The sequence below is a fragment of the Myotis myotis genome, unplaced genomic scaffold (assembly GCF_014108235.1).
Source record: "Myotis myotis isolate mMyoMyo1 unplaced genomic scaffold, mMyoMyo1.p scaffold_m19_p_4, whole genome shotgun sequence".
NCBI lineage: Eukaryota > Metazoa > Chordata > Mammalia > Chiroptera > Vespertilionidae > Myotis > Myotis myotis.
In genome coordinates this window covers 129,614,338-129,637,107 of record NW_023416346.1, presented here as the reverse complement: position 1 = coordinate 129,637,107, position 22,770 = coordinate 129,614,338, and the positions used below count along the sequence as shown (strand labels likewise).

Sequence of the window (22,770 nt, the reverse complement as noted above, 5' to 3'; positions counted from 1 at the left end):
TAGTTGGAGCATTGTCTCATGCACTAAGAACAGTCTGGAGTTAAAAGAGGAAGGGATGGAAGGATTGACAAAGAGGTTATTCACGTTTATTTGTATAAACTTTGGATCATCTGACTTCTTAGAAGAATCTATATTGTCTTTATAATTGCAGAAAAGGCTTCAAATTTGGAATAAAGAGGGGAAGAGATGGAAGCCCTCAGGGAATAAAACAGTAATGGGGAGCCCTAACCGGTTTGGCGCAGTGGATAGAGCATCGGCCTGCGGACTGAGAGATCCCGGGTTCGATTCCGGCCAAGGGCATGTACCTTGGTTGCGGTCACATCCCCATTAGGAGGTGTGCAGGAGGCAGCTGATGGATGTTTCTTTCTCATCGATTTTTCTAACTGTCTATCCCTCTCCTTTCCTCTCTGTGAAAAATCAATAAAATATATTTTTTAAAAAAACAGTAATGGGGAGAAGACCCACTATCTTTTGTCCATGGCTTCCCAAGGGTCAAGCATCACAGGGTTGGATCCTAAATGATTACCTCTGCTATACCAATGAGGAAACGGGGCTTAGAGAAGTCCGTTTTGTTTTTCCCTCCACCTAAATTCACACAATTCTACAATGGCAAGGCCAGGGGGCAAGTTGAACTCCGACGCCAAACCCGCCTCAGAACTGCTGACCCAGAAACTGCATTTGAACAAGACCCCAGAGTGGTCCCTGTCTGCATTTATGTTTGAGACCTTCTGGTCGAAGAAACTCATGTATCTTGTAACATAGAAACGACACCCGAAATCTATATGATCATGTCCAGCAATGTCACCCCAATAAATGTCATTAAAATAAATAAATAAATACATAAATAAACTCATTTAAACCTACAATTCTCACTGATAAGCAATCCTAGAAAGAAGGATGGGTAACAGACCAGAAGGCTTTGTTATTGACTAACACGTGGTGACCATTTTTGTGGTTTTTTGTTTTTTTAATATATTTTATTGATTTTTTACAGAGAGGAAGGGAAAGGGATAGAGAGTTAGAAACATCGATGAGAGAGAAACATCGATCAGCTGCCTCCTGCACACCTCCTACTGGGATGTGCCTGCAACCAAGGTACATGCCCTTGACCGGAATCGAACCCAGGACCTCTCAGTCCGCAGGCCGACGCTCTCTCCACTGAGCCAAACCGGTCAGGGCATGGTGACCATTTTTATTTGCATCCACGCTTTGCCAAAAAGTAACTAAATAGGAATAAGAACTCATTTAGGTCTCTTGAGAGATTTGAAATGTCAAACTCATAGACCAAGATTCTAAATTTTCCTTTTTAACCAGGGCAAATAAATAATCACATTTCAAGTGATGAAATAAATTTAGGGATCATCAGAGATTCATTCATTCATTCCTTCATTTAACATTACTCTAAGTCAATAAAAATTATTCCACGTGGATTCCCATACTTCAACTTTGTATTTTTACTTCTTTGTTTGTATTAGAACCGAAAACAGTTTATCTTCAATCATAACCACCACTTTAAAGGAAACTTCTTTGCTCAGTCCAGGGAGCTCTGGTGTCAAAAGCTAATATGAAAATATTTTGTCTCTCCATCACCCAAGCTCTTACTACTTCTTGCTAATTTTTTGAAGGGTGGCATGTTTGAATCACAGTTCCTTCTACCTTAATCACAGGTGATGATTCGTTAGGGGCAAGATGGGGTCCCTGGATCCGAGCTCCCAAGCTTCAATGACTCTAACCATAGTTAAGCTCCTTAATTTCCTGTGGCCTCCTGTTCTGCATGGGTAAGAGGTTCCTATTTACTGCGCTTCTCCCACCCACTAGATGTTGGGCTAGACACTTGGACCTATATATTATCTCATTTAATCCTCCCAAGATCCCTAATGAGCAGGTATTACCATGCTCCTATTTTTGCAGGGGATACCCAGTTGTCCCAAGGATCAAATAATACTTGAAAGTGCTTTGCAAACTGTCAATCTGGAGATTTACAAATGTTAGTTATTACTCTTGGTAATAGCTGGTTCTTGGTGTTGAATCCGCAAATACCCCTGAACCACACCTCAAAACAACTTCAAGCGGCATCTTGAAAGATAACTCCTCCTCCCTCTCCTACCACCAGCCCTGGCCTGCAAGGCTTTCTGCTAGAAGTATGGAGCAGCATGAAATGTTCCCAGATGAATTTCCAGAATAAAAGAGAAACTGGAGCCATTCCACTTAAAGAGCTGAACATTATAAATGGGTAAGACCATTGTTTGCTGGGACCATCTAGCCCAGCGGTTCTCAACCTGTGGGTCGCGACCCCTTTGGCGGTCGAACGACCCTTTCACAGGGGTCGCCTAAGACCATCCTGCCGATCAGATATTTACATGACGATTCATAACAGTAGCAACATGACAGTTATGAAGTAGCCACGAAAATAATTTGATGGTTGGGTCACAACATGAGGAACTGTATTTAAAGGGCCCGAAGGTTGAGAACCACTGATCTAGCCCTTGATTCAGCAAGCCAGGGGCAAGGAAAGCATGTCCCTCCAAGCTTCTTTGGTGGGGTGTGGATGAGTTCCTTATGCCTCCTACATCTTCCAGAAGCTACAGGTCATAGCAAGCATGAGTCTGAAAGCCTGCTCATTTCACTCAGGGCAACAGCTCTGGGCAGCCACGTCAAGGGTCAAAGGAGGAGGAAATGAACCTCTCGTCTCAGGCCAGGCTATTCATCCTAACACCTAAGTTTGGAAAAATTCCATCACAGATAAAGCACGCCCACCAGCTGGCTTGGCAACACAATGGCACTTCCTCCAGTTGCCGCTCACAACATCTTCCTAGGCACGGGTCCTTGCAGGCTGGACATGCCATCAGTGCTTCTGAGCCTGGGCATTTACCTGACCTATCGGCCCTGGTCAGGAAGGAAACAGAGACCCGAGGAAAGCGCGTGAGGAGAGCGAACCGTCCAGCCCCAGAACAGGAGACCTTTAATAAGAAAGGGCCTGGCCCCGATCTCATCATGGATTGGAACCCTGCTATGTTCCCTTACCTGCCACTCCCAAGGCATGCACAGGGTGAGTGCCACTGCGTGTCCTCTGAACACGGCTTTGCACTGAAATCAGTTTTTCACTTCAGCTTTCGGAATTAGGTGATTTACACCTAAGTTAGCAATTTTTACTATTATTCATATTTAAAACTATCTCATGGAGTGTGTTCCACGGACCTCTCTCATAGCCCGTTTTTTTGTCACAAGTTCTAATTACGTCTAGACCATGGAAGCAATGACTTATTGTTATTCATTTCTGCATTCCCCGAGTTCACCCAGGGCTGATCTCATTAGCTACACACAAATATTCCTTGTGGCCGTGGTCGGCAAACCGTGGCTCGCGAGCCACATGCGGCTCTTTGGCCCCTTCAGTGTGGCTCTTCCACAAAATACCACGTGCGGGCGCGCACGTAAAATGCGATTGAAACTTTGTGGCCCATGCGCAGAAGTCGGTATTTTGTGGAAGAGCCACACTGAAGGGGCCAAAGAGCCGCAGGTGGCTCTCGAGTCGTGGTTTGCCGACCACAGCCTTGGGGGAATAAATAAGGGTTCTTTCCACTTTTTTGTTAAGGAGGGTTGGATAAGGCAGATGGGGGGAAATTGTTGATGTATAAAGGCACAAAGGGGATAGAAGCTTTCATGCTTTCCATATCGTTTCGGTAATAAGAACCTAGTCTATCCCAATGTGAATAAAAACCATTATTTTCCTGATTTCTCCCGCAATAAGTAGTAAAGGAGATAGAAGGGAGGAGACAGATGGTAATACTGCTGTTCTATGTATTCTGTCCCAATGCACAGAAAAGAGCATGGAGATCAAAACACCCCAGGCCACTACAAGGGGCAGGGGGCGCTGGACACCTGCTCCCTCTGCAAGCTCCTTCACTTCAGAGCTCTCCTCCTCCCCTAGTCCTAACCAATACTGAAACCCTCCTTTCCTTCTTCCTGTTCTGCAGAAGACAGCTGCCAACACACAGCCCAAGGCCAGCTTGGTCCATTCTCCACTCCTACACCAAAGGCGATCTACGTCCCAAAAGAAAGCTGACCATCTGAGCTTGTGATTGGGCCAGCCTGCCTGTGCATATGTCACCTCTATTTGTCACCTCTGTCTCTGTGCCTGAATGTGACAGTCATGGCATAAACCCAAACGCCAGCTTCTCTCTCCTCTATCAACACCCGTGGCATTGATTCCATCCCATAAACCAAGAACATGAAAGGCTAGCTCATCCTCCAGGAACTTCAAAATGGTGCTTGTTTGTAAAACCATTTCTTAGTCCACCACTCAGTGATTCTTAAAAGTCCATTTTACTACTTAGCTTGGTAAGAAAGAAGGGCGAATCAAAGTTCCCACCCAATTATAATTCCCCTGAGGGTTGTTCAAAGTTTCCCATGTCAGTCAGAAACACCAACTGACCACATAACAAGTGAGTATTTTATGATACTGTCAGGATTTTCATGATTGGATCATACAAATTAAGTCTTTATTATAATAGTAAATGCCCGAATATAATAATACCCTGTGTTCATGGAACACTTACTATGTGCCAATCACCATGCTAGACACTTTACAAGCATTTTCCTTTTTGATGAGAAATATAAAATGTCTTTTCCTCTGTCAGCTTAAAATCTATCCTAATGGGCACTGAAACACCTTAAGTATTATAGCCAAAAGTCAAAAACATAAATTGAATAAGTTTGAATTGGATTTTGTAAATGCGGTTTTTATCCGATTTTTCCAGAATGGTTATGTCGCATACTGAAATAAATCAAATCATTAGCCACATTCACTTTCTCAGGCCACTCATCTCCTCTTTATTTGCCTAGCCAGTGTCGAAAAATGTACCACTCTTTCCAAGGATAACCTCATTTATGGTTTGTCGATGACATAGGATAAGAGACACTTTTGAATATCTCAGCCTTAACAAAGAAAATATTTAGTGAATGTAATCTCAGCAAGTTGTACTTGCTTTACCTTTGTAACTGGTCAGGACAGTGTGTCCTTTCAAAACTTTTCAACTGAAGTTCAAATACCACGCACAGACACTCCTCACTCGTGTTTACTCACTTTATATATGTAAATGAAATTTAATAGCTATGTGTATGTTAAGACATTCGGGGGGAAAATACCCTAGGAAGGAAAGTAGTGAGCACATTTAAGTTGCAATTACGATTCATTTGTTTTCCTTAGCTCCTGGCAGCATGAGATCTCTACACTGGCTCAACTATAGAAAACATCAGCATGGGGATATAAGACATTTCTTTCTCTCTTTCTTTCTCTCTCTCTCTCTCTCTCTCTCTCTCTCTCTCTCTCTCTCTCTCTCTCTCTCTCCTTCCTCCTTCCTTCCTTCCTTCCTTCCTTCCTTCCTTCCTTCCTTCCTTCCTTCCTTCCTTTTTTTTCTTTCTTTTTTGATAGTTCTGGAAGCATAATCCTATAGCCACGATGGTGGCCTAGAGCCAAGCCGGGTGTGTGTTTAAAATCATCTGAAATTACTGGATTTAGTCTCAAAACCTCAAAAGAAGCATCAGAAATGACTGGATGGCTCAAAAGGCAATGGTGTCCGAGCTGGCACGGTTGGCTGCAATAGGAAGTAGCCAAAGAGACACAGAACAAAGCGGGCAGCAGAGGAACTGTGTTCTAGTCCTCGTTCCAGTCATCTCACTATTGATTTGGGGAACTCCTTTTTACCACTCTCAGCCTCAGTGTCCTCATCTGCACAGCAGGGATGAAGCACCATGAGCTCCAAGGTTGTTTCTGGCTCGAAATGTTGCTTAGGTTTGTAGCAGGCGTTCGGAGGGTGGAACAGCGTCCTCCTCATAGTGAATCAGAAAGCCAGAAAAAACAGCACGCTCCGTCGCCAGTGTGTCACTGCCCTAGGGAAGCAGGGGCAGAACTGCATGTATGCCTGGGGCCAACCAGCAACGACACCTCCTATTTCTTCTTCGTCTTCATGGGCAAGACATTGAATCGCACACCCTTGCATGTTTCTGCTGACAGTGGGGTGGGTGTTGACCTATGATACGACTTCACCTTGCCAATTAAAAAAGAGAACACACAATCTAGAGTAGTATGAATGTCTTTTCCCATCCTCCTTCTTCTGTGTGCGCAGTAATCCTAATCTTCCTTATATCTTCATCTGACCTTCAGAATATTCTGACAGACATTATCCTCTCTCAAAAACAGAGTTATTTCAGTGCCACCCTATCAGAGAAGAGGGCAAATGCCCCAAACCCTTAACCTGGCATTCAAAGACTTGCAAAATCGTCTCCTAACATGACTCTTCTAACGTTCTCTCTCCGGGCCCCTCCATCAGCACCCTGTGCTCTAGCCAGCATTGTCTAGAATCCCTAAACAGTCTTGCAGATTCCTGCCAACAGGTCTCTGCTGGCCTCACTCCTAAAGAATGCCTCACTCTCCTTTGATGCATAATCCACCGATCTGTCATGGCAGCTAAACCCCACCGCCCTGAAGCAAGGTTTCTTGTCTACTCAAAACCAGAATCATCTTTCCTTCCTCTGAACCCCGAAACACTCCTAACCCATCAATTCTGCATGTCCGTCAACAAGTGTTTGTTCCTTGTTTTGCCTCTGCCCTTTGCCAGGCGCTTTGGAAACAAAACTACAAAACGCGTGAAAGCAACAACACGAACCCTTATCTCACACTCAAATAATACAAGCAGCGGTGAAAAAAGTAATTGGCAGGTAGTCTCCCTCCAAAGTCCACATCTTCACCATCACACTGTACCCCCTGGTTGCTGACATATATGGTAATGTTCGAACGCATACTGCAGGCTTCCTCTGTGACAGGCCCAATGCTGAGGGTTCACGTGAAATATTTTATTTTGTTCTCCCAAGTTTCTATGCAAGTAAGTACGTTATTGGCCGTGTTTTACAGATGAGTATAACGCAGCACAGGAACTGTAAGCGACATGCCCGAGAATTACATTTGTTTCCACATCCACATGACTAAAAGGTACCTTCTGTACTTGTCTGTGCATTTTCCCAGAACCCTCTGAGCTTATCAAAAATGATTCCAATAATAATAAATCATCAGACAATAAGACATTCCTCTCCTCTGGTGAAGGAGGGGAGAGAGGGCTCACGAGAAGGGAAAAGACAGGTGAGAAGGAGAGAGGAAGGATGTGGTCTTGAGCTTCCTGTAAAAAACATATCCCTGGAGATGTTTTCTTTTACTCTGTATATCATAAATAATTTTGTACAAAAGTAAGAAACTTAAAATATAGGTTTAACATATATTACAAATATTTGGAAACAATATTTTCTTTCCTTTTTAAAAATATATTTTTATTGTTTTCAGAGAGGAAGGGAGAGGGAGAGATAGAAACATCAATCATGAGAATCATCGATCGGCTGCCTCCTGTACGCCCCCTACTGGGGATCGAGCCCGCAACCTGGGCATGTGCCCTGACCTGGAATCAAACCCTGACCTCCTTCATAGGTCGATGCCCAACCATCTGGCCGGGCTGGAAACAATATTTTCATCACATGGGAACTTTAAAAAACATCTAGTGCAGATGAAAGAATTGTTCCTGTGAAATGCGCACAAGCAGAACCGCATTGTGAAGGGGCCAGTTAGAATTGGTGAGACCCCATATAAAGCAAACACTTTAGGAGACCTATGACGAAGTGATTTACACATTCCAATGGCATCATGTGGCAAAACATACTAAGGTATACCTATCTATATTTTAGATTAATATCTAGCCTGGAATTATTGTGAACTAGTTTGAAAAAAAATATAGGATTACATGAAGGGATGTAATATGTGATAAAAGTGAAAAAGAATGACTAATACCAGAGAATGTATAGATAGCTAGTAATTTGACACTGTTTTTTAATAAAAGGCTTGGGAATGGTAGGTGTAATGGTCCCTTTTCTGGGAAGCCTTCTCCATCTGTCAGGTCTGGAGTTGGTGTCCTTGCTTAGGGTATGGTGTGCCTACCTCCACCACCAACAGGGAAAATATTTACCTACTGCAATTCTGTACTAGACGATAAGCTCCATGAAGGAGGGGAACTGTGTCTGCTTCTATTGCCTTCAGTTATTAAGCATACTAGAGGCCCGGTGCATGGATTCGTGCACCGGTGAGGTCCCTCAGCCTGGCCTGTGGGGATTGGGCTGAAACTGGCTCTCTGACATCCCACAAGGAGTCCCGGATTGCGAGACCTCTCCTGCAGGCCCAGCCCCCAGGACCTGGATGCCCACCAGCTCCCTCCTCCCTTCTCTCTGGGTCTGGGGTGTGGGTGAAGCAGATTCAGGGCCAACAGTGCCCCATCAGCAACCTAACCCACAGATGATTCCACAAGGAATCGGGCTTCCTCCTCTATTGGTCAGAGTGTCTGCCCCCTGGTGGTCATTGCGTGTCATAGCTACCGGGCAAATGGTGGAACAGTTGGACAGTTGCTTAGGCATATAGATATATATATTTTCATGATCTCAAAAAAACCTATATGCCAAATATGGTTGTTGGGAGGATAAATGAAACAATAGGTATAATGGGACTACCAAGTGTCCATCATATATCAGCATGAAACAAATGTGAATTCTACCATTATTTGAGATAGCTTTATCCAAATTCACACCATTAAACTTAAGCCAACAAAATGCAACACAGACCAAAATAATGGTTCACATCCAGTTGGATAAAATATAATGTCTGGCTCCACTCTTATTTAGAAATTATCTTGCAGATGCTTTGTCAAATATCTGAATGAATCTCTGCAATGTCATTATGAATTTAATTTCAACTTCCATGTAGGGTTAACAGTTGATGATTAATGAAGCAGCTGACAAATATTTATTGAGAATTATCTACAAGACCCTGTGTTCAGTCTTAGGTGAGTGATGAGAGTGTGAGCCAAAGGTCTCTGCCTCACCTGAGGTGGTTAAATCCTTGAAAGAGACATAACATGTGTTCACTTGACTAGATAACTGGGTGCGCACTGGAGTGACTGTTGGTTAAATTGTGGCTCCCCCGAAATTCACTTGCTGAAGTCCTAACCCCTAATATTTGAGAATGGGACCTTATTTGGGAATAGGTTCATTGCAGATATACTTAGTTATCAGGAGGTCATACCAGAGTAGAGTAGGCCCTTAATCCAATATGACTGGTGTCCTTATAAAAAGGGGAAGTTTAGACACAAAGACAAGCACACGGGGAGAATGCCAGGTGATGAGACACAGGGAGACGACAGCCACCTACAACCAATGGAGAAAAGTCTGGAACACATCCCCCCTTACAGTCCTCAGAAGGAATCAACCCTGCTGACACCTTGATTTTCGGACTTCTGGCCTACAGAACTGCGAGACAATACATTTCTGTCATCTAGGCCACCTAGTTTGTGGTCCTTGTTATTGCAGCCCTGGCTAATTAATACACCGATAAACACTAAATTCTTCTCACAGACGAGAATTCCTCAGCCTGGGCACTATTGATATTTGGGGCCAGATAATTCTATGTGGTGGAGATCCGACCTGCACGATGTAAGAGGTAACAGCATCCCTGGCTTCCGGCCACTCCCTGCACCACGCACACACCTTTCACTGGAACCTGCACTATACCTGCTGCTATTTTCAAAGAAGCAATGAGTTACAGCGTTCTGAGGAAAACTCGAAGAAAATGTCTAGCTCGGTATCCACCTATAAATTTCCCAGTTGCAAACAAAGCACAAGACTTTCCAAAGTATAGAAACTTCCAATCTGTAAAGGAAACCCAAGAGGGAAATCCCAAGTCTTCACCTCCAGATGAGAAGAGCTACACAGGAAAGCTGAGCTTTCACTGGAACCTCTGTCAAATGATGACGACATTCCAATGGGAGGCTCCATTGAAGCAAGCATTGTTCAAACACGCTCCCGCAGCCAACTGTTCGAGTCAGAATAGCAAGGCCATCGTTTGGAACTTCAGCGTCATCGACCTTGAAGTGGGGCTATGCTGAAATTGAAGGGCAAGGAAAGGTCAACCTTTCCCCGTTTGTGTATTTTTATAGGTGTAACCGGAGAAAAGAAACAAGAGCTCCAACACTGTCAGTTGGAACCGGAGAAAAAGAATGACTGCATTGTCATTCCTTAAAATCTCTGGAATGCACTCTATTAAATTCTCTTATATGTTATGCGGTTCACAAACCAAACTTCTAACCCGAGTTTGCGGGACTGACAGCCTTCTCAAAATGCAATTAAAATGGCGGGGAAAGGTCCACCTCATGAGATGCTCCATTTCAGAGGCTTTTTCATTTGGCAGGGAGACTTTCCTCTTCTTAATCTTAGAACACAGCTCAGGAAATGCGGGGTTAACTTTCCCTTTGCTTCAATACTTTATGCAGCGGTTCTCAACCTGTGGGTCGCGACCCCCTTGGCGGTCGAACGACCCTTTCACAGGGGTCGCCTAAGACCATCCTGCAGATCAGATATTTACGTGCCGATTCATAACAGTGGCAACATGACAGTGATGAAGTAGCAACGAAAATAATTTTCTGGTTGGGTCACAACATGAGGAACTGTATTTCAAGGGCCAGAAGGTTGAGAACCACTGACTTTATGAGTGCTTTCCAGTGCGCAGTCTCTGAAGGCATTGGATTACTGACATGATGCTATTTCAGATGATGTGAAAGATTTTATTTGCATGAATTCTACATGCTGGAATCTTTTATGTGTTTTTTTCTTTTACGCCTAGAAAAAAATTGTAAAAACGTATGCCAATTCCGTATATAAATGCATGTATACTGAGACCTAACAGGAGTAAAAAGTCCCCAAAAATTTAGTGCTGTTACAAGAAATGATCATTCTTCACAATCATAGCAGAATTCCCCTCTTCCAATAATGGACTTTTATTAACAGAAGGACAAAACCCATTTCCAACAGGGGCACCTAAGTCCTTATACATCTGAAACCAGTAAAGCCGACCATCATCTTATCAATGGAAGCATCCTCTTAATTTTTCTACACTTTCTTTTTGTTTTTAAATCCTCACCAGAGGACTTTTTTAAATTAATTTTTTAGAGAGAGAGGAAGGGAGAGGAGGGAAACATCAATGTGAGAGAAATATCAATCTGTTTCCCCCCAGACACACCCCGACTTTGTGGATGGAACCCGAAACCTAGGTATGTGAACTCACCAGGAACCAAACCTGTAACCTTTTGGCGGATGGGATGATGCTCCAACCAACTGAGCCACCCGGCCAGGGCTTTCTCCACACTATATTTGTGCCTTCGCATCATCATAAACCCATTTCTGTATGAGACGCTAAAGTCTCAGAAAACAACACTTAGAGATGCATTTACTATTCCAGACCAAAGTAATAATGAACAAAAATACACTTCCTTGGTTTTGGTCTTTTTTTTGGATGCTGTTACTTTCAATAATAAAGATTTTTTAAAAATCAATGTTTATATTGTACTGAGGTTTTTAAAAAGCAAGGAAGTACTTATGTTCATAAATACGTGATAACTAAAATACCATAGACACCCAAATGCCATATATGCTTAGGATTCTTCTATTCTAACATAAGTGGCATGTTTTAGAACAGACATGCTATGCTAGCATGTTATTTGTTTAAATGCTTATAAGCTTATTTTGTGAAATGGCTGTAAATAAATGCTCATAAGTATATTTTGTTGAGCAGCTGTAAATATGTGTTGGTGCACTGGGTGCTGTTTATATGCATATATTTCTGTAATTAGAAGGTAATATATACTACATCGTTAATTCTCAGGCCCTCCGGGTGACAGTATCAACAACCGTTAACCCACCAGCTTGATTAGACGAGTGTGTGGGGCTCATAATTGAAGAGTTTCATTTTCATCACATAAAGGGATAGAGCATGACAGTATCGCCTCATAAATTTGAAGATGTCATATACGTAATCAATAACTCCTCTGTGACAGCTTACAAGAGGAAAACCTGACTTCCAGGTTAAAATATCAAATCTGGAGTTGTTGTCCTAACCGGTTTGGCTCAGTGGAGAGAGCGTCAGCCTGCGGACTCAAGGGTCCCAGGTTCGATTCCAGTCAAGGGCATGTACCTTGGTTGCGGGCACATCCCCAGTAGGGAGTGTGCAGGAGGCAGCTGATCGATGTTTCTAACTATCCCTCTCCTTTCCTCTCTGTAAAAAATCAATAAAATATTTTAAAAAATCTGGAGTTGTCCACTAGCGAACATCATCATGGCATTTTAACAAATGATCATTAAAAGGCAGTGTTGATCCAACCCAAGGGACATTGTTTTATCATCCTAAACATTTTGTCCCCAATCAAATAGGGGGGTGGGGGAGATCATCTTGGTTTCTCAAATCTGACAGCCATATCCATTTCTGAAGAATTTGCTTTAGAGGCACAATTCACACATGCATCGCCTTTGCTGTTATTAACCTTTGTCATGTTTCTGGCTGCTGCCCTGCACCGCACTAGAAACCCAGTCATATCTGTCTTCCCTTGTCTGTATCACTCAATCCGTGGGCTTAACTTCCCCTCCATGTTTAAAGATGGATTTGCACCGGTCGTCACTGGACACTTAAAGTGAGGCACGCTGCCCACGTGATGCTATCGTTCCCCAAGTGACATTTGGCGTGGGATTCATTTCAGCATATCAGCTTCCCTCATCATCACAAGAAATAACCACACCAAATCACAGATGTGGCCTGTTCGTGCTAGCATCACAAAATAAACTGTGAGGTCCCGGGCAGCGCAAGCATCCACGGGCGCTAAGAAGTGATAGGAACCATTTGGGAAAGGTGGCGATGTGCTCTGAGGGGTAAAGCTCTTATGATCACATGATTCATTTTTTGTTTGCTCAACAGAGCGGTGTGTGTTTTTCCCGAGAGGAAGGACTTCAATATATATTTACTTAAAGCTCTTAATTGATGCTTCCTTCCCTTTTAATTGACGTCTTGTGAACTCAAATTCGCTGGTGAGCACAGTATCTCACTATCCGAGCACACTCTCTCGGCTGAGGTTGCAATAATTAGACCCACCCGTCGTCTGAAGTTGAACAGACATCTGGAGACCTGGCTTCTTTCCTCCCTGGTGCATTCTCTCCATATTTAGAGAGAGATTTTTTTAATTTGACGTATAGTCCTATTAATTATCATTCCCCGAGCTGCAGTTAAGTTAATAATTTCATGTTCAAAGTGAAGTTCAAACAGTCTTGCCTGTAACCTCCCCGAATAAAAAGCCTGCACAAAAAGGAATTCTTTCGTGAAACCCGAGATGGTCAGAGCGCTCTGTTCCCCAATAAGCTGGCTAGCATTTCCCCCGGGAACAGAAGGTCACATGTCCCCTCAAATCCCACCTTTGCTGCAGGCACTCCTCCTCCCAGTCTTTTGTTTGTGTGGTAACTAGATCCAGGTACAATGCGAGTGAAATTAGTTTTCCCTGATGAGTGAGGAAAAGAAATGCCCCCAAAGTGCCCGGAGCCAGATTTTATCTGCCCTTCCTTCTTGATCTCGCTCAAATCTTTCTCTGGCTCCCCCTCCCTCCGTCTCTCTGCCTGTCTGTCTCTCTCAACTGCAAGGATTGAAAATGATCCAGATTTTTCGAATCCGCCCTCACCTTGACAACGCTAACATGACAAGCAGCAGTCACCTTTTACAAGATGCCCTGATCGTGTAACATGGAGGCTGCCAAAAAAGCATGCGAAAACATGATCACAGAGGTGAAGAGAAAGCCGCCACCTGCCACGCAGCTCGCAGTGAACACACTTTTTATTTCTAGGACATTTGCTGGCAGAAAGGGGTTGGCTTAAGGCGGGTCGGACTAACCTTCAATTTGTCATAGCGCTCACTCAAAGCTGCCACCTGATGATCTCGGTGCCGCCCAACCAGTTTACACAAGGCACAGATTAACTGGTCATCGGTCACACAGTACATATTCACCTTCTCATCCTCGTGCTCCAGGCACATCAGCCCCCGGATGTGCGAGTCCGGAATTGGCTCAATCAGACGGTGGCCTGTGAAGGGCTTCTTGTTTGGGTGAGTGGCTTTCAGGCACTCATCACAGTAGGACACCTCGCAAGTGACACAGGTCTTCACGGCATCCTGGGCAGGCTCCTGGTCACAGAACTGACAGAGGACCTTCTCGGCGGAGGTCATGGCGTTGGCGTCGAAGGCCCGCTCCCGGCGGGTCTCGCTGGGGGAGTTGGGCCCGCTCACCGAGGCTTTCTGGAACCTGTCGATGATGTTCTGCAGGGTGACGTTCCGCTTCAGCCCGTCTAGACCTCGCTGGCTGAGCGTGATGACATGCCGGCAGGTGGGGCACTAGAAGGCGGTGATGGACTCCACGGACTCGTTGGTGGCGCAGTGGGACACCAGGATCCGGTGGGCGCAGTTGAAGCAGAGGCTGTGGGCACAGGGCAGCAGGAGGGGGTCCTCGAAGAGCTCCAGACAGATAGGGCAGGTCAGCTCCGACTCCAGTGTTTCCATCTTCAGGCGAAGCTCTCCGGGGTCATCAGCAAATTCCACGGAAGCTGATCAGCTCTCTGCAAACAGAACGGAAGGTCTGATTAGGCGCGAGGGGTCAGCCCTGGCGGGGGACTGTCAGCTTTGAATGCACCTCAATCGTAATTCCAAACAGTTCATGGACGGGTAAAGCTGTGTACATTCTAAATAACTCTTTCTGTTCACTGGGGAAATAGGACGGGGACAAACCCAAAGTCAGCATACCAGCTAACACAGTGGTTCCCAACCTGGACTGCACATGAGAATCACCTGGGAATCTTTAAAATCCTGATTTCTGGGCCTCATCCTCCGGAAATTTGGTTTCTTTGTGATGGGGTGGGGCCACAACATGAGTAACAAAGAAACAGAATTTCCGGAGGATGAGGCCCAGAAATCAGGATTTTAAACAGATTCCCAGGTGATTCCAATGTGCAGCCAAGGCTGAGAACCACTGAGCTAACATTTTCTCAAAGTTCCAATCATTGAAAGTAGCAATATTTTTTCTGCGGGGGGGGGGGGGGGGGGGAGGAGTGATGGGCAATTTTGTTCTTTCAAAGGTCTCACTCCAAATTGGCAAGTGATTGAAACTGTCATTTTCATCGTTTGTCTCTCATCACAACAATCTCAGTGTCACAGCCAAGTTTTCCCTTCCGTTGAAAATTAAAATGTAGAAACATTAATTAATGTACTGCAGAGTCTTTCCTAACTTAGGATTTAGGAACATACATGTTCACGTGTATGTGTTTTTAAGAACTCTGTAATACCAAGCGACGCTTCAGAGAGGAGAAAGGCCCTTATTGTGGAAATGGACATGCAATGGGTACGAAACCAAATGCACGGTTTCAGCAGAAATAATGCTTCCATCTGAGATGCCAGTTTTTAATCTATATTCCTGAGAAAAAAAAACATTGACTTCCACAAAGATGACTGTAAGAGAGGGATGCTTTGGGCGTGTGTCTGTTACTCTTCTGAATAATTGTATTGTTTCACCCCGGCGATGGGACGTGGGTGGGCAGAGAAAAATATCTGCGGCCGTTTTAGTGGCTGCGGTGAGCTTGGCTACCAAAGACTAATAACAATGTAATTCATTAGAAGAAGGATTTTAGTGGCTACAATATTCATGTGAGAAGTGACAACAGGGGTCATGATCACAGTTTAGAAAGCAGCTGAAGGTCGTCGCATGACTCCCAAGAGGCTTCCAGGCGGCGAAGGGACCCTGCACAGCCCCCCTGGCCTAGAACGCCCATCAAGGGCTGGGCCGGGCTGGCAGGAGGTCCAGCCGCACACTCAGAGCCCTGCTGGCCCGGCACGACCTCCGCCAGCTTTTTGTGGCTCCCCTCCAGGCCGCCTTCGGGGAGCCCAGCTGCATGCTCTCCTGGCCATGAAGACGTGGTGCTTTTGTGAACTCTCGGTTCATTAAGGGGAAGAGGCCTCGTGCTCATTAGCAGGCCTGGGAACCAAGGCTCTTTGAACCTTCTCCCTTTCAAGGCCATTAGCAGAGGGTCTGCGGGCACGTTAGAGGCAGCCCGCTGCCGGCTGTGGAAGAATACGGCGGTTCACCCGTGGACTTGAGGTTCAAATCACCCTCGCGGGGGGGGGGGGGGGGCTTCTCGGGCCCATTTAAGGGACGGCTTCACATGCAGAGCTATGCTCAGTGATTCCGACAATCGGCCTTTTTTGTATTCACACCTCCATTTATTTACAAAATTCTCGCTGTCTCCAATACCCTGACCCCTTCTGAAATGGCCTCCCTCAGAACTCCCATGCGGTGCTTTGATGAAACTCATGCTCATCTTGCTACCAACTGCATGCTAACTGCTCATTAAAAGGGCTGAGTATGTGCTGAGCTTGTTAAAAATTAAAGAGCTGCTGGCTTCACAGAAGCCTGGTATCTTTAAAAAAGAAAAACCCTTTAGCCGTTTGCTAATATTAATTAACTACATAGGAGAGAACAAATGGGTTTGAAATATTCAAGCTCGCTTGTCTTTCTGCCACGGGAAGCCAGGGCGGCTGCTGTGAGGAACCTACGGCTCCTGCTCGGTCCCAGCCAACTCTTCCTACAGGTGGCCTGGAAGAGATTGAAAGGTTTTCCCGACTAATCACTATTTTGGTTAATCGTGGAAAAAATAGAATTATCTCTAATTTCTCCTCTCTTCCCGTCACACGCATGTAAATTAAAGTAAAAATGGAGCCCTTCCAGCCAGCTTTGTTCTCAGGTGAAACAAGAACACCTACTGATGGTTGTCAAGTAGGTCCAGCCTTCATCCTGGAGTGGCACCATCAGAATTCCTACAGGTGATTCCACTGCTGACCCCAAATGGAAACGCTGACATTTTATTCCACGGACATTTACCGAATGCCAGGCACTGACCTGGCTCGAGAAGCCAGAGCTGGCATCGTCGTCATCCCACCTCCATGATCATGGGCCAACATCACCTCTTGCCTGGTTTATCACAATGTCTTTCTAGTATATGTGCTGCCGAAGCGAGCACATCACAATGTCTTTCTAAACGGCCTCCTGGCTCCTCTCACTCTTGCCTTCCCTCCGTAGCCTGTCCTGTACTCAGAAGCCAGCAATCCTGCTCAAACATGACAAGGGACGCCTCTCCTCTGCTCCCACCCCCCCGCCCCCGCCCCTGCCCAGGGACTTCCCATCTCACTCAGAGAGAAAATGAGCAGAATAAAGCCAGTCCTAGAGAACACAGACCAGACAGTGACCTCATTTCCTCCCACTCTAGCCCTTGTTCGGCTCCGGGCACATGGCCTCCTGCGATTCCTGAAACATGCCAAGCACGTCCTGCCTCCCCCTCGCAAGGTCTCGGAATGCACATGACTCTCGGCCCCCATGTCACCTTCTCTGTGAACCCACATAAAGCCAGTTCCCCTGCTGCCCCCACAGCCACCCACCCACCGCTGGTGGCAAGCTTCCCCCATCTGTTTGTTTTGCTCCAGAGCATTGATCGCTGACATATGTATGAGTTTGTTCACTGCACCATCTCCCCCCACTGCTGCGCCACTAGAATGTAAACTCTCCGAGAGCAGAGGCCTGGTTTTGCTGTTTGAGGGATGTCCCACCGGTGGCTGGAACACTGCCTTGCACATAGTAGGACTCAAAAATTCATTGACTGAATTAATACATTTACTGAAGTTAGGGTTAAAACCAAAAAGAATAAAACATAACCCACCGCCTTTAAGGCTTTCTCACTATATGAGAAGAGAGGGCAGCAAACTTTTCCTATAAAGGGCAAGGTAGTAAATATTGTTGGCATCGCAGTCCCCGTTACAACGGCTCAACTACCCTGGTAGCATGCCAAAGGAGTCCCATACAATACGTGAATGAATGACTGTGGCTGTCCAGTAAAATCGTGTTTCTAAAACCAGGTAGCAAGCTGGATTTGGCCCAGGTGTTGAAGATAGAGACATGTGCAGCCAGCCAAAATATAAATGAAAATCCATCTCAGACAGGTACGCCTAAAATGCTGCGAGGGCAACAATGGCAAGCATGGTAGAAGAAGACTTCGACAAGAACGCACAAGTTTCAAGTGGTATCAGGAAATGATATGCAATGGGATTTCACCCTGACATCAGTGGAAATGATGTGAGCTGATTGCGATGGGGCAATTCATGTAAGAAGCATTTAATAACAGCTGCTCAGAACGGGATCTTTTTCTTTTATTGCTAAAGCACTTGGCACGGTGCTCTGTGCAAGTGTCTACACTGTAAATGCTGGTTAAATGCATTAAGTCAGCGGTTCTCAACCTGTGGGTCGCGACCCCTTTGGTGGGGTCGCCTAAGACCATCCTGCAGATCAGATATTTACATGATGATTCCTAACAGTAGCAACATGACAGTGATGAAGTAGCAACGAAAATAATTTTATGGTTGGGTCACAACATGAGGAACTGTATTAAAAGGGCCAGAAGGTTGAGAACCACTGCATTAAGTGATGACAAAATATCTAGATGCAAAGTGAGGTGCAGCCAATTTTCTGAATCTTTGCTTGTATGCTGCCAAAAAGAAGGGGATTTTTTATTTGACATTATAGTGGATACCATCTTTTTCTACTTTTATTCAGATTTTACCATAGTATACACATCATTTTTGTCAAATTACTCAACAACATGTTACCGGTAAGCATACATTTCATCCCCCACCCTCCACCTTAAAAAATTAGCATGGTTTATTTTCTAGTTTCCTTTAAAATATATTTTTTTGGGAAATGAAAATGCCATTCATTCTTTCATGAAATATTGAAGTCCCTCTAGGTCAGTGGTTCTCAACCTGTGGGTCGCGACTCCTTTGGGGGTTGAACGACCCTTTCACAGGGGTCGCCTAAGGCCCTCGGAAAACACACATATAATTACATACTGTTTTTGTGATGAATCACTATGCTTTCATTATGTTCAATTTGTAACAATGAAATTGGGGGTCACCACAACATGAGGAACTGTATTAAAGGGTCGCGGCATTAGGAAGGTTGAGAACCACTGCTCTAGGTGCTTGGTCCTGGGACAAGGAGCAGTAACATCTGGCCCCTGCCTCAGTGATCCTAGGGGAGCGAAAATATGAACAAAATATTATGTAACATAACAAAAGGCACAGGCCAGAGATTGGGGGAGAAGAAGATGGGAAAGATTCCTGAAGGAGGCAACATGTGAAGTGGGTTTTAGATGATGAACATGGATTCACCAAAAATATAGAGGTGGGTGTGGGTAGATTTTATAGAAAATGTTATATTTTCTTTTCTGAACTACCATACTTTAATTTCCAAGCCAAGAGTGAGTGAGGAAGGGAGTAGGAGGGAGAGAAAGAGAGACAGACAGAGAGAGGGGACTTCTTAACTGTCACTACAATGGAAGGAAATCACACTTGCATGTCATTGTCAGGAAATTCTATAGACCAACTTTTTTCTCAATGAGCTGATTGGTCCTCATTTAGAGGAGGATGTGGGTAATCGTGGGAACCCCTGGCAGCAAACTGGGAATGGCAACAATTCACAGCTCACACTTCTGCTTGTCCAAGGTTTGTAGTCCAGAGCCGTGAAAGGAGAGGGCTGGAGGGGTGACCAGACGATCTAGAATGACCTGCAGCTCGGCTGTTTATTAGCTTGCGTGTCCCGGAGTGAGTGTCCGCAGAGGTTCCCTTCAGTTCCTTCCAGCACTCACTCTTATCACACCCCTAAGGTAAGCCCTGCAGCCTGGGACACACTGAATGCCAAACATGTTTCAAGAAAACTCTTTCAGATTCAACACTTCTGAGGAAAGCACTTCTTTAAAATGGAGAATTAATAAATGGATGAAAACAATGACGCACACGTTTTCACACCTCTCCCTTCCTCCTTCCTCTCCCTCTCTCCCCCTGTGCATCAGAGAAATGGTGCTTTTTTGGTTGTCCTCTCTCGCCACTTCTGACTTCTCCTTTCAGCTAATTAAAGTCTAGGTCAGTGGTTCTCAACCTTCCTCATGCCGTGACCCTTTCATACAGTTCCTCATGTTGTGGTGACCCCCAATTTCATTGTTACAAATGGAACATCACGAAAGCATAGTGATTCATCACAAAAACAATATGTAATTAATCTATTAAATAATAATATTTTTCTAAATTGGAGTATATGAAAAAGAGCATGCATTCTGGCCACCAATCATTTCACTTTCAGTCCCCCACTTTGTACAGTGCTGAAAGCCATCACCATGAGGGAAGTTAATTAGTCACTAGACCACGGGTGGCCTGTGATCAATTGTTAATATCAGGAGCCTCTCAGCCACTGCCCAGATGATTCCCAAGGCATTTCCTCCTGTTTTTTTCCAAACACCCTCTGGGGTATGGAAACTAAGCTCAGCGTTAAATTTACCAAAACATAACTGAGGTGAAAAACACGCTGTCAGAACTGCACAGTGTCACACCTCGCCACAGAAAAACGGTTTGGAAAGGAAAACTCCTCAGAGTGTCAGGAAAAGGAGAGCATCACAAACGCCAGGAATGAGTTTCATCTTTATGAGCCCTAAATTTCAGAAACGCGATCAAGTCCATTTCCTATCCCCTTTCTTCTCATGGGTAATTAAGATTTAGTTGACTTGCTGCCATCTGGATTTTCACTATGAGATTATGCCTATTATAGAACCATAGGTGGAGTTTTGTGTTTTTTTTTAAGGACTGTGGAATGATATCTTTATCTTAGATCAGCAGAAACATCATTTCAGACTCACAACTTGGGAAATGTGAAACACTGGAAATCAACTTCAGTGTGGGAACCAGGGTGTGCAACAGGGACTAAACTCAGAAGGGACTTGCTCTCATCTCAGATCAACATAATCTCTCATCACAAAACATGATCTAACAGAAACTCAATCAAAACTGGACGCTACATCCACGATGAATTCATCACAAATAGAGTATTTTAAATAACATAAGCACTCAATGTCTCCATACTCCGTCATGGCTTAGGATTTAACTTGGAGTTATAAAAACCACAGAATAAACACACTGCCCAAATGCTACTCTACTGATTAGTACCCTGGCTGATCTGAGACACAGGTGAGTCAGTAAATCACAATAAAACAGGGCCATGAAGAGAAGGAAAGAGGGAAGAGGGAGCTCCAATTGAATTGAATGCAGTGGTGCTCAACCTTCTGGCCCTTTAAATACAGCTCCTCATGTTGTGACCCAACCACACAATGATTTTCGTTGCTACTTCATCACTGTCATGTTGCTACTGTGATGAATCGTCATGTAAATATCTGATCTGCAGGATGGTCTTAGGCGACTCCTGTGAAAGGGTCGTTCGACCGCCAAAGGGGTCGCGACCCACAGGTTGAGAACCGCTGATTTAATGGCATTCTAAAAGACTGGAAATTGATATCACAACATAGGCTATATTCCACCCCAGATGACGGCAGAGAGCAGTCAACATGCGGAGGTCCTTAAAGCAACAGTATAAATAATATACACTGAGTAGGAACCGGTGAAAAAAAGAGTGATCCTATAACATTCACTAGGCAATGCCTCTGAAATAGCATTGTGGTTAACCTCCAACTGTCAACACACTCAAACTCGTTCCCTTCATCAGTGACGAATGACTAAGAATTTCTGCCAGCCAAATTTTAGGGCACCAGAGGGACTGATTGAAAAGAAACGTGACAAGCAGATAAGCACCGAGGCACTAGCCTCGTTTTAAAATAATTAATTAGGACAACAGATCATTTTGATACTTGTCATTTCATCTTTATTCTAAGGGGTGTTAACGTTAAAATGTTTTACCTGATACCTGAAGTGAGAACCAGGGAAGGCTTTTAATTTCACGAAACATCCACCTGGTGGAATTCATGCAAATTGAATTAACTGTTCACAAACCCTTTTTCTGTGCTTCCACATCTGTCTATAACACGCTCATTTCTTAGTAATTGGATCTCTAGGACATCTTTAAAATAATCACATACTCTCTTGACCATGCAACCTGATTAATAATGAATGAACATTCCTGAAAAGAATCGTTTGAAAGCATGGCAGATGTCTTTAGGGAGATGAAGGCTTTAATGATAAAAAATTAAGGTGAAATGGGAGCTAGGTCACACTGCCTGGTTATTTACATTGAAACCTAGCCTCCCAAGTTTACTTAACAGATGCTTACACACACCTTCTGGAGTTCCTTTACACGAGCACACAAGCAAAGACACAAATGACCGTGCAATAAAGCAATCCGCCCTTCTCCTCAATCCTCAACTGACTGATCCCACTGTCTTCATAGTGAAGACAGTCCCCGTAACAGTCGCAGAAACGCAATTTATTCTACCGAAAGTCTGAGAAGCAGGTTAAAAGCAGGAAGCAGCACATTTGTCCTTAACAGTTCTTTCAGCATCTCTCCAGATTCTTACAAACAGACCGCCTTGCATACCCACCAATGGACAGCACCCTAGTTCTTTTTGAAGAAACATCGCCGTAGGCAGAGAGGATGGGGACCCACGAGATGACAGACAGGCCACCGAGACCAGACGGTGGGTGGCAGGCCGGGCTGGAGCAGTTCTGTGTGTCTGTGAGAGCGTCAACAGTGAAACACAACAGGAAAATCGACGCGACAATTCCAGGAAGGCCAGCTCCACCTCATCCACCCAGCCAGGGCCGCTGAGTTGAAGAAGCAAAACTCCCTCTGGCTTTCCCAACGCCCTTTCCACAGACCCCGCCGTGGCTGCCCTAGGTCCTCGCCCACTCAGTGTTCAACTGAAACCCAATGAAAAGACAGCTCAGGTCAGGGGAACACCCACTGCCTTGTCTCCCAAAAAATGACAACTTGGCATCGGGATCCGGATACCTTC

The 22,770-nt window shown here is 44.7% G+C and overlaps 1 protein-coding gene across 1 annotated transcript in view; it reads right to left on the bottom strand.

The window, feature by feature from the left end:
* MID1 (midline 1) overlaps window positions 1-22,770 on the bottom strand; it is a 163,018-nt gene that overhangs the window by 99,489 nt on the left and 40,759 nt on the right. Inside the window, exon 2 of the mRNA XM_036305008.1 lies at window positions 13,787-14,502. Coding sequence (XP_036160901.1) covers window positions 13,787-14,116 — 330 coding nt within the window. The 5' untranslated portion in view covers window positions 14,117-14,502. The remainder of the gene's footprint in view (window positions 1-13,786; window positions 14,503-22,770) is intronic.